Source organism: Sceloporus occidentalis, unplaced genomic scaffold (assembly GCF_023333645.1).
Source record: "Sceloporus occidentalis isolate IW3139 unplaced genomic scaffold, rSceOcc1.0.p SCAF_122, whole genome shotgun sequence".
In the NCBI taxonomy this organism is placed as follows: Eukaryota; Metazoa; Chordata; class Lepidosauria; order Squamata; family Phrynosomatidae; genus Sceloporus; species Sceloporus occidentalis.
Genome location: NW_028317102.1, coordinates 1,192,052 through 1,204,165, shown reverse-complemented (window position 1 = coordinate 1,204,165; position 12,114 = coordinate 1,192,052). Strand labels below are relative to the sequence as shown.

Genomic DNA, 12,114 nt, shown 5'->3' with positions numbered 1-12,114 from the left:
AAAGTTATATTATAAAGTGTCCAAACATTTTAAGTATATAGACTGTTTCCTTTGAAAATGATTTATTGGGTTAACATGTGTTTTAAATCCTAACGACAAATTTATCCATCGTGCAATATGTTACAAGCCTTCCTCACAGGAGAGAAACGTCATAAAATCTGATCACAGAAACATGCGGTTTGACAGCAGATTCGTTTGTCTGCAGGTTTTCCTACCTGTTGTAAGACCACAAATGTTACTTGATCCTTGACCTCTGCCACACTTGTCTGTGTTTACCCCATGTATGCATTCATTTCTACCGCTTCTGCCATAAGTCATCACGTCTGGGCAGACGAGAAAGTATCTGGGAATGAGCATTTATTTTTATGGTGAATACAATCACCATTCTATAACAAAACAGTCTGTCGCCGCAGGGTAATGTCTGGGAACGCTTGGGTTTTACCCAGAGACCCTCGGTGAAGTGCTGCTTCTCCAGGGTCATCACGGAGAAACTATGGGTCACGGCACACCCCACCAATTTTCCTCTGTAAGGGGTTAGTCCCACACGCAACGTCAGTACGAACACCTACCGTATATTCCGGCGTATAAGACGACCCCCAACTTTTCCAGTTAAAACATAGGGTTTGGGCTATACTCGCCGTATAAGACTACCCCTCTACCCAGTATACAACAACCAGCCAATCACGGCAAGCGATGTACCTTACCGGTGATTGGCTGGTTGTTATACAGACATATACATACATACATACATACATATATATATATATATATATATCTATATCTACACATACTAACATACGCCTGTCCATACATACACATTTATACACTGCCCTCACCACACACCCCTGCCTGTACACACACACACACACACACACACACACACACACACACACACACACACATATATACCGTATTTGCTCAATTATAAGACGACCCCCCAAATCTTAATATTAATTTAGGAAAAAAAGAAAAAGCCTGAATATAAGACGACCCTATAGGAAAAAAGTTTTACCAGTAAATGTTAATTCATTTAAACTTTTTAATAAAAGCTATGAATGAGAAAAATATTTTGGTTTTATTTCCTTCTGTTTTCAAACCTGCCCCCCCAGTTATGCACATCTGCCCCAGAAATGCCTTATACCCCCTATATGCCACTGTGCCCCATGATATGCCTTTTAACCCTCTAAATGCCACTGTGCCCCATGATATGCCTTTTAACCCTATATGCCACTGTGCCCCATGATATGCCACTCTGGCACTTAGAGGGTTAAAAGGCATATTATGGGGAAGAGTGGCATATAGGGAGGTTTAAGGCATTGCAGGAGGCAGAGTGGCGTATAGAGGGTTAAAAAGGCATTTCTGGAGGCAGAGTGGCATTAAGGGGGTTAAAAGGCATTTCACAGAGCACCCTGCCTCCAAAAAAGTCTTATGCCCCCCATTTAACACTCCCCCCCCACCCCACTTACCGGTACTTCTGAGTCTCCTGTCATGTAGCTGGGGCAGCGTGTAGACTCACGCTGCAGCCGGAAGGAGATCAGAGTTCCCCGCGCCGGCGCCGGGAACTCTGATCTTTGACAGCCGGGGAAGGTCTACGCGATGCACGCAGACAACCCCCGCTGCTAGCCACACCTCCTTCCGGCTGCAGCGGAAGTTGTCTACGCGAATCGCGTAGACATCTACACGCTGCCCCAGCTGCACACCGGGGACTCTGAAGTACCGGTAAGTGGGGCGGGGGGCTGGAGACAGGAGGCAGCTGCAGGGGACCTGGATCTTAGTCGTCTCATAGTCAGACTTTGAGGTCTGATTATAAGACGACCCCGATTATAAGACGAGGGGTATTTTTCAGAGCATTTGCTCTGAAAAAAACCTCGTCTTATAATCGAGCAAATACGGTATATATAATATATATATATATATATATATTTATATATACACACCAGCTTACAAACACACAAATACCTACACTGCTCTTACACACACCTGACCATACACATACACTGACCTTACACACACATACACTGACCATCTCACACCAACATACACACATACACTGCACTCACACCCCTTTCTCCCCATCTCTTACCTTCCTCATCTTCTATCTTCCATCCAGTTGTGGGAGCGCGAGGTCTGTCCTTTCAGACCTCTGCTTTACTGCTCCCTCATCACTACGCGCCGGCAATTGATGCCGAGTGCCGGGACATGACGTCATCCCCGCGCTCGGCATCAATAGCCGGCGCGTAGTGATTAGGGAGCACGGAAGCCGAGGTCTGAAGTGCCAGACCTCGAGCTCCCTAATGTCGGGCTAGTTAGAGGGAGGTCGTGATCTCCCCAACCAGCCCTGCTGATCAGGGCTAGTTGGGGAGATCACGATCTTGCACCTACCTCGGCATGGCCCTGAAGACTGGCGTAAAGGGCGACCCCCGACTTTTGAGAAGATTTTCTCGGGTTAAAAAGTCGTCTTATACGCCGGAATATACGGTACCTGTATTGAAAAGTGAACCTGAAGCCTAGGTGTTCCCAGGTATCCCAAATGGAAGACAAGTCAATCTAGCATTGACTGCAAAAACTTACCCCCCAAAGATGTTTCAACACCTCATGTTATCTTAATTTGTTGTATTGCATATACAAAATATGGACAAAGATATTGGAACACCTGACCATTGCACCAACAGGGACTTTGCTGACTCTTCTGGGAAGGCTTTCCCCAAGACTATGGAGTTTTTCTGTGGGAATTATTGCCCACAGAATTAATGGCAAAAATGCATGAATGGGCAAAAATTCCCACAGAAACACCGGCTAATTTGGTGGAAAACCTTCCCAGAAGAGTGGAGGCTGTTAGAGCTACAAAGGGGGAACCAACTTCATATTAACATCTTATAATACTCATGTTTTATGTATTTAGAATGTGACATCATCACCTAATATCTTATCTTACTAACTACAGAGTAGAATCACATTTTAAAAAATGGAAAACGGCACGTGACCTCGTAACTCTATTAGAAAACTTTAATGATTAATCGAGGTCTTTCTACAACATCTGAGGATTTCGTGTATGTTTTGGGCAGTAATTGTATCAATGTTTAAACTCCATTGCTAGGTATCGAAGGACATGCAGTCTTACAATAGCTATGGAGACCTTTTTGGCTTCTTATCGTCTGGATTTTGGCATTAGAGTAATGGAAGTCTTGAATAATACTAGATTCCATGCAAACACATGGAGCAGGTTGTGCAGCAAAACACTTTTTGCTCCTTTTATTTATTTATTTTTTTACGGCGTGTAGCAGACACCGATTTCGTGGTGAGATAATGAACTTTGTATTGCACTGTATGCGGAATAAATCCAATTAATCTTTATCTTCCTTCGAACAACTTTATCACGATGGCACAAACCGCGAAGCAGATGGTGATTTAACGCACAAGGTTAATTATTTTCGCTTGTGCCTTTTTCAACACAGTGTCAATCCCTGCCACGGCGGAACGTCGATGAAGATAAAGGTGGCGATGATCCGTGCAGTAAGATGGAACGTTCTAATTACATGCTCGCCGTTTCCAGTAAACCCTCTAGTCGTGGCTTGTGCTAAAACACTTTAAAAGCTGGAAGTAATTAAAGAATGCCAATAAACACACTTCAAGGTGTGGAGGGGGGGATAAAATGCTTAAAAACGTAACATTATTAGTGTAATTGGAAGCAAGATAATGATGAATTGCAAACGCCAGTTTATGATGCGCCATAAGGAAAGCTAGTCAGGGCTTAAAGGGGAAACCGTCGCCTTCCACGTTTTGCTTTTCCATAAGTTTAATTTCTTTGAAAAAGATACATTTTATAGCAGCGAGGGACTGTTTTACCTCTAGGAGAAGGCGGCATGAATCGTGACGCAGAACTCAACTTTAGTAAGGGTTCATCATCCTAATGTTATGAAATGTGTACGTAAAAAAAAAGCGTTATCCTCCAAAAACTAATTAACCCCCCCCAAAATCCGTACTAAAGCACCTCCACCAGCAATTTACAGCAAAAGATTGTGTCCGCAGAATCGTTTTGTTTAGCAGACGCTGCCGGGGTATTATTTAATTCCGACGAGAAGAAACCTTCACCGAGGGGACGTTCCTGTTTAGCGTCTGTGGAGACCCCCGACGGAGCGCCAATGGGTGTGGAAAGGGGCAAATTCTGCCCAATGACCTTACAACACAAGTATTACTTCCTGAAATCCTGACACTATAGAGTCACATGACCTAAACGCAATAACATTTTAACGTAAACATGCATGGGATAGACATACGGCTCCTGGATCTAAGACGAGACCAACGACCGATTAAGGTTTGAGTCATTTCAGCAGGAGAAACGGGCGACTAGACGGGGGGCCGAATGGGGGCCGATCTGCTGGCAAATTCCGTGTTTCTATGTTTTAAACAATCACAAAAACTTGATTGTTATTCCATGGTGGATTCAACAGGGAGGAAAGAGGCAAACAACATTTTTTCACCCAATTCTATTTCTAATGATGGTATTTGCTGATTTTACAGTAAAAAATGACTTACTTTGGGAAAATGGCAGCCATCAGAGAAGAAGCATAGCCCGGCTTGCAGACGCCGTCAGTGAAATTTGCGTACCTCGTTGCAAGTTCTGCTGGTCTGTAACAAAAAAAACGAAAAAAAAAACCAAGTGTGAGTGGAATGATAGAGTTTGGTATCTTGTAAAGGAAATGATTGATCTTATATATTCACGCCTGACAGCAGCCATTATCTAATACCAAATGAATCAATAAACAGATAAATGTTTTCGATGACTTGGTAAACAGTTTCTTTTGCTACAGAAAGGAAATATTTACTGTAGCAATTTTTTCACGCTTTATCGCTTAATCCCAGTGTTTGTGTTGGCTGTCATTGCATGTTTTGAAATATGCGATTATTTCTTTTCATTGACCGGGAACCAAAAGCCCGCGCATGTGAATGATCGTCCCGGATTGCGTCCATCATTTTGTGTTCGTTGTTCTTCTCTGTTTAGTTAGTGTTTGTGGGTATAGGGTACTTTTATTTTGAAATATATGGATTGACGGAAGAAATATTTGACAGCAGATCACAACACGAAATGTACCAGTAATCCAGAACAGGATGAAGTCGTGTCACGTGTGTGTCGGGCTACCATTAAAGAGACCGTTTACTGTCCCAGACAATCATACTAAAGAAGAATACCATAAACATTCTTCAAAATGGGAGGGGGGGGCTTTATGACTCCCATCACTCCTTTATCACTCCTGTGTTCCAATCGCCCTTTATCACGCCCATCACTCCTGTGTTCCAATGGCCCTTTATTACTCCCATCACTCCTGTGTTCCACTGGCCCTTTATCACTCCCATCACACCTGTGTTCCAATGGCCCTTTATCACTCCCATCACACCTGTGTTCCAATGGCCCTTTATCACTCCCATCACACCTGTGTTCCAATGGCCCTTTATCACTCCCATCACTCCTGTGTTCCAATGGCCCTTTATCACTCCCATGTTCCGCTGGCCCTTTATCACTCCCATCACACCTGTGTTCCAATGGCCCTTTATCACTCCCATCACTCCTGTGTTCCAATGGCCCTTTATCACTCCCATCACCCCTGTGTTCCAATGGCCCTTTATCACTCCCATCACTCCTGTGTTCCAATGGCCCTTTATCACTCCCATCACTCCTGTGTTCCAATGGCCCTTTATCACTCCCATCACTCCTGTGTTCCAATGGCCCTTTATCACTCCCATCACTCCTGTGTTCCAATGGCCCTTTATCACTCCCATCACTCCTGTGTTCCAATGGCCCTTTATCACTCCCATCACTCCTGTGTTCCAATGGCCCTTTATCACTCCCATCACTCCTGTGTTCCAATGGCCCTTTATCACTCCCATCACTCCTGTGTTCCAATGGCCCTTTATCACTCCCATCACTCCTGTGTTCCAATGGCACGTTGTTTTCACTGACCCAAGTTTAAGATTAAAAGGCTAATTGATTTTTAGAAAACCCTTTTGTAATTATGCTACAGCTAGAAATTTCTTACAGCTTAGCGACCCCAAACTTTTGAACAGCTCTCCCCCTTCCTGGTCAAATTTTTCTTGCCACTGATTGGCTGCTTGAAACAGACCATCAGTGGCAAGAAAAGGGCTACCCATTGAAATCATTGGGAGCGTTTCCCATGTGCAAACTTGGGTGTTCGAACAGGCCCCCCTCTCACAGCCATTGCAGAGCCAGCGCTGGAGCTGACTGGAGGACAGCATATCACGTGTAGGGGACGTGTTTAGCCAAATGCACCTCCTGCATGGGAAAAAACACGGGATTGGGGGAAAGGGCCAAATGCAGAATCCCTATATGCATTTGAAAGGGGGACACCACGAAATGTAAAGGGACCCTGTAGCTATCATATAATGGCTGGCATAGTGTTTCATGCTGGGTTCTTCATGAGGTTTGCGGTGGATCTGTTGCTGAAAGTGTCCACAGAATAACTTTCTTAAGCCTCGCTTCATAACAAGACAAGCGCGGGTGGCACCATCACTAGTTACTATCCTTACAGCTATGAACATAGCAATACCTTTCAACTAAATTCATACCCCCAAAAAAATATTTAAAACAATGCACGGTTATGCTTGGCATGTACTCATATAAAAATGCAGAGCAAAACATACACAGAGATGTAAGGTTTCTTCTTCTTCAATCTTATTAAATAAGTAAGAACGCATTTTGAGACCAGTGATAAGCAGGAATTACAAGATAAATGTAAATGACAGCGGTAGAAAACTATTATTTTCTACGAATAAGGTAGGGAACAGTTGGCCAACTACATAGTCTGATGAGCACCATGAGGTTGAGGAGCTTCTACTCTACTTTTGCATGGTGGGTCACGTGTGTCAAGACAATTACGTCACACTAAATGAACGTCATGGCACACAAATGTGTTTTAGGAAGCATACACGCTCGACACCTCCATTGCCCCGTCAGCAAGTGGATATTTGAAGTTTCTGTACCACTTTCACAGGGATGGTTGTTACCTGCGGAAGGGCTCACTAGCTACGTAGCCCGAGTGCTGCTGTGAAATGCCTGAAATACCGGTACTTGCATATCTGATCTATACACAAAAACAAACACATGGCGTTGCTAAGCTGATAACGTCCAGAAGTACAAAGTCTGTCACTGGAGGCAGGTTAGAGGCGAGCGCCCGCTTCACTATCGGTGATCCTCATGACAAGTACTGTTTCACCGACTATTCCCCTACAAGACAAATGAGCACAAACAAATATATCTTCCCATGTAGCTTCATGTCTATTAAACTACACATCATATGAGTGATGGGGCTCAGCCTTTGGCCTTTTCAAACTGGAAGCAGCTGTGTGCGTGACCAGCCGTCGGTGACTCTAGACGCAGAAGCTGGAGTTGCTTGTCCAGGTAATATTCTAAATGGAACCCTGACAGTTGTCTAAGTGCAGAGTTGGTTACCGCAACTACTATTATTTAAAACAATTTATAAGTGGTCCATTAAATGTACACGCTTGGAGAGATGCCATGTCATGATATGCGCACATCTTACCGTTCTTCTATTTCCCTTTACTTGTATGGGTCCATAAAGAGCACACAGACACTTGATATACACTGTGTGAGTTGCCTGGCAGCCGCACATAGATAAGAAGGATATTTTGGACTCCCCTTATCAGGTGACATGGACACTGTCGCTGGGTTTCTTTGCTCCGTTCTCTTTGCCAATATTGTCGTGCGCTATATTCAGAATGCCATCTAAAAAAAAAAAAATCTCTGAAGAAAGAATCTAGTAAGCGCCATGCATGCCTGCCAGGGCTAGATGGTCCTTCTCGACAACATAACGCCCGGGAGGAAGATGCTCAACAGCCCAAGAAAAAGGATAACTCAACTTCTCTGTATCAGGCCCTGGCAGGGATTACATTGTTCCTTTCAATCCAGACTCAGGGAAAAGGTAGCTCCCTTTTCAGTCGGAGGTGGGGAATCTCGCCACTTGTCAAGCAGCGATATCTCCAACCCTCAGTACTATGCCCCAGGCCTGGATATCCCCACTCAGCGGGAGGGGAGAAGCAGTGTCGGCAGGCAGGGGTATTGCCTCTCCCCGCTTCTTGGTATAATGCCCCAGGCAGGGAAATCAATGCACCCCACTATTAGTTTGGAGATGGAAGCCTATTTTCTAATATTCTTTATTCACTCTGCCCTGGGGTATTTTGGAGGTAAAGATGATCAAGGATCAGTACTGGGGTCCTCTGCTAAATGGAAAGCGTGCATATCTAAGCAACCTCCCAAGGGACGGAAAATACTGAAACCCCAGCTAGTTCCAGAAGTAGGATGTGTAAAGATAAAAAGGAGGAATGGACTGAGCATTGCCATAAAGCATCAGCTCAGTGTGGTGTTTGAGCCGGGAAAGTCACCCAAAATATCACATGACTGAAAACAATGGCGGCCTCCAGGTCTGCAGATAAAGGCAGTTTATTGAAACAAAATGAGACAAAAAAACAGGTTTCTGTCAATGACGACCACCATTACTATATATAGTGCTATATAATGAGGAAAAAAAATGTCCATGGGACTTCCACTTTAAGGACAGGGACATAAAAGAACACGTGTCTGTCTGACTAAACGTAGTCAAACACAAAACAATAACAGCGGTACTGGTTACAGCTAATTTCATAGTCCGGGTACACAATAGAGGGTGTGTGAATGTACACAAAAAACACAAAAAAAATGTTCCACTGAAAGATCAAAGCAATTCATTTGGTAACATAATAGGGCATTAATCGTGTGGTGTATTAGTACTTTATTAAAACTACATATAGCGTGTGCTTTAGTTTTTTTGGAAATATTTAGCTCATTTTATTCTTACCCAACTCAATTTAAGGTCATCCCAATGTTTGATGCCCTGTAGCTTCCATTTATGTTCAACTCTAGCCTCCCCTTTCTATTTCTCTGCTCACACTTTCCCCCATTTTTGTCAAATTACCCTTCTCTCCAAGTCTCAACGGTACCTTGTGTATTCATTCCTTAATATTCGTTTATCCTTAGCCCCTTCCTGCTCTCACTCCTCTTATCTTTAGCCCTTTCAGATTCTCCCTGTTATGGCAGACAGCGGAGAGCCAGGGTCTGGGAAATCCAGACTGCCCAGAACACGAGTCTACATCGTGATCGAACCACAACCAAGGACATGGCTGCCAACTGGTTACTCTATAGAATGTCGATGCAAAGCACACATACATATTGAGTCTTCAGCCTTCCCAAGGTAATCCAAATGAAGGCAAACAAAACCCAGAAAGAAGGGAAAAATTCCTTTATGACCCCACGGACAGTCATAATAATTCGATATTAAATTGTTCACCCACAAAAAAAAAAAAACCTTCATTACCAAAAAGAAACCCATTATATCTGGTTGAGCCAGCTTTGGCTCAAGATGAGCATCTGGCTGCACTCAGCTCAACAAGAAGCCAGCCTCATCAGAGGGTCTGTGAAGAGGGTCCTGGCACCACTTGGCCACCTCTACCACCACTACTAATTCAGATCATTCTTGAAAGCCTCCATGGCACCTGGGGCCACCATCGCCACATGCAATGCATTCCAGAACTTTACAGCACTGAGAAGAAAATCCTTCTCTGTTTAAGACAGAACTGAGGGTCCTCTGATTGTAACGAGTGGCCTCTTGTTATCCACACTGCGGGGTGACACGTTGAATATATCTGTGCCTTTTCACAACCAAATTGGCACCTCTAAGGCTGGAAAGAAACTATTCTGAAGCAACGCTTCCTAAAACATGAAGTGGAAGTTCAATACGTAACATTCAAAAGGTAAGCGTGCCCAGTAATGCGTAGCTTTGGGAATGATACAAAAAAGCATTAATTAGGGATTCTGGGAAGAACTGATGTAAGAGGGATCATTATATGACAACATTGTTAGAACTGTGTTTTTAGAAGGAGAAAGCATTCTGTCACCACATGACTCACACAAAAGCTTGCCGGGGTGTGGTGGTGTAGAAAGTTAATTTGCGGCTTGTATGAACCACAATGCCCCAGGACAGCTTGTTAATAGCTCAGGAATGCAATGCAGCTTCTGTTCTCCGGCAATCGGGGCAGAAGTCATCGGGGATGATCTAGCCGGGCTTCTCATGGATGTATCCTATCGTGCATTTAATGCCCTGCGCATGTTTAACCTTCGCATGGCCAGTGGGGTGTGTGCGCTCCGCAAAATAAAAGGGCTGATTTTCCATATTGCCGTGGCCAACAGCTGAACAGGAGTTATGAGACTGGGGACTGGCAACAATGTTCCCCGCCAGTTCCGCTTTGTATTGCCGTGCAGTGTAGTTGGTGGCAAAGGGAAATCTTGCTTTGCTCAATAGTAACAAAACTGACCCAAACTGCAACCAACCACCTCGGTTGCCCCCACAGGAACCCTACTATCAAGAGGACTCGGGGCAGCCGGGAGATCTACAGGTGGGTCTACTCACTGAACCAAGATTTGGGTTTTGATAAACATCAACCCCACAATCTATTATAAACAGCCAACCCTAAGGATGTTCTCTAGAAAGAATGCCTGATCTGGTCCTGCATGATCCATGGTTATTAAGAAGTGTTTCCTCAAGACATGATTCAATTATTTAACTATACATTATACAGGGCCAGCTCAGCTCTTCCGGCAGGAGAAGCTCACTGGGGCTGGACCTTTATCATGCATCGTGATATCAGGGAGTAGAAATGCTCATCTGGCCTGCAAACTCCCAAACAAGTGAAGAAGCCTTTGGTGTCCATCGGTGGCCTCCTTCTGACAACACTTCCAGAATGTTTCACGTTACAGTCAGTGCTAAAAGCAAAGAGATGTACACACAGAAACGTTCCGTATACATTGTTCCCGGACTAATAAACATTACGGCGTGTGTTCGCATTCTGAAAGGAAAAAAAGAGATGGGATTCCTTTGCTAACCGTGCTTTACCATGACAAGGGAATCACATGTGGACATCTTGCGCAGTGCTTGTGCCCAGAGCTTACACTAAGTACATTAACAGTTTTTGGGAAGCTGCCAGGTATGGACCTTAGTGGCAGTATATATATATATATATATATATATATATATATATATATATATATATATATATATATAAATAATATGTAATAACATGTAATACAGCATACCCCCAACATTTCAGGTGTACAGATCGGGACCTGTGTTGCTTAGTATGGCTAGAGGGGACAGCACTGGACCACCATAGGTTTTTCACCCCCTGCTTTAATCTTTTTACCTCCCTGGGCTAGTCGGGGGGGGGGGGGGGGGTCAGAGGATCTCTCCAACCAGCCCATGGCCCCCAAATCGTGACTGTTGGGAGTTATTTTAAAGGGAGGTTAATACTCTTGAAAGCTCATCCTAAAAACTTTAGTCCACCAAAAAGCTGCAACACCGTATTTATACCAACTGGACTAACGCAGCCCTACTTGGTGTAGCTACAGAAAAAGTGAACTCTACAATAGATTGTCAAAAAAAAATAAAAAGAGTAAAAGTGTAAAACACCTGGAGTTTTACCTATCCCTTTAATGTTAGGCATTCAGTTAAAAATAATAATAGAAAAAAGGCTAACTTTATCTAGCAAGAGAAGATAAAGTTACAGGAAAGAACAATTTATATAATACGAGAACACGGCACCTTTTCATGAAAATTAATGGGATTTTATGGTGAAACGTCATTGCAGGTGGTTTATAAAGTGCTATCAGTAATAATGTTGGAATGTCCCCTGTAACGTAACGAGTTCTACTTCTGTGGGAGAAGAAACAGGAGTTTTATAGAGGAAATCCAGTTGGTTCACGTTTGCCGCTCACTGGCACTCGGACAAATACACCTTAGATGATCGAACCCGTGACGATCACACACACACACAGGATGGAGCGATACAGTGTTCCTTTATTCAACGTATAACGTAAAGCAATTAAAACACAGCAGACGGAATGTGATCCCCATCTCGCTACATTACTTCCTCGTGCATTTTTTACGAGTCTCTCCGACTCGGGTCAAGTTTCATTAGGTGGTTTTGTAGAACGAGGAAAGGGAAGGGGGGGGGGTTAGATTTTTTTTATGTATTTTTTTCATTTTGGCAATT

At 43.7% G+C, this 12,114-nt stretch overlaps 1 protein-coding gene across 7 annotated transcripts in view; it reads right to left on the bottom strand.

Moving 5' to 3' along the window:
• The window catches only part of LOC149282142 (CMP-N-acetylneuraminate-beta-1,4-galactoside alpha-2,3-sialyltransferase), a 99,117-nt gene that overhangs the window by 37,832 nt on the left and 49,171 nt on the right, over positions 1-12,114 (bottom strand). For 5 of the 7 annotated variants that reach the window (XM_089498549.1, XM_089498552.1, XM_089498554.1 and 2 more), the window contains one exon: positions 4,537-4,629. The exons of the other annotated variants lie outside the window; for them this stretch is intronic. In XM_089498549.1, the coding sequence (XP_089354675.1) occupies positions 4,537-4,629 (93 nt within the window). The remainder of the gene's footprint in view (positions 1-4,536; positions 4,630-12,114) is intronic. 7 annotated transcript variants of the gene reach the window in all.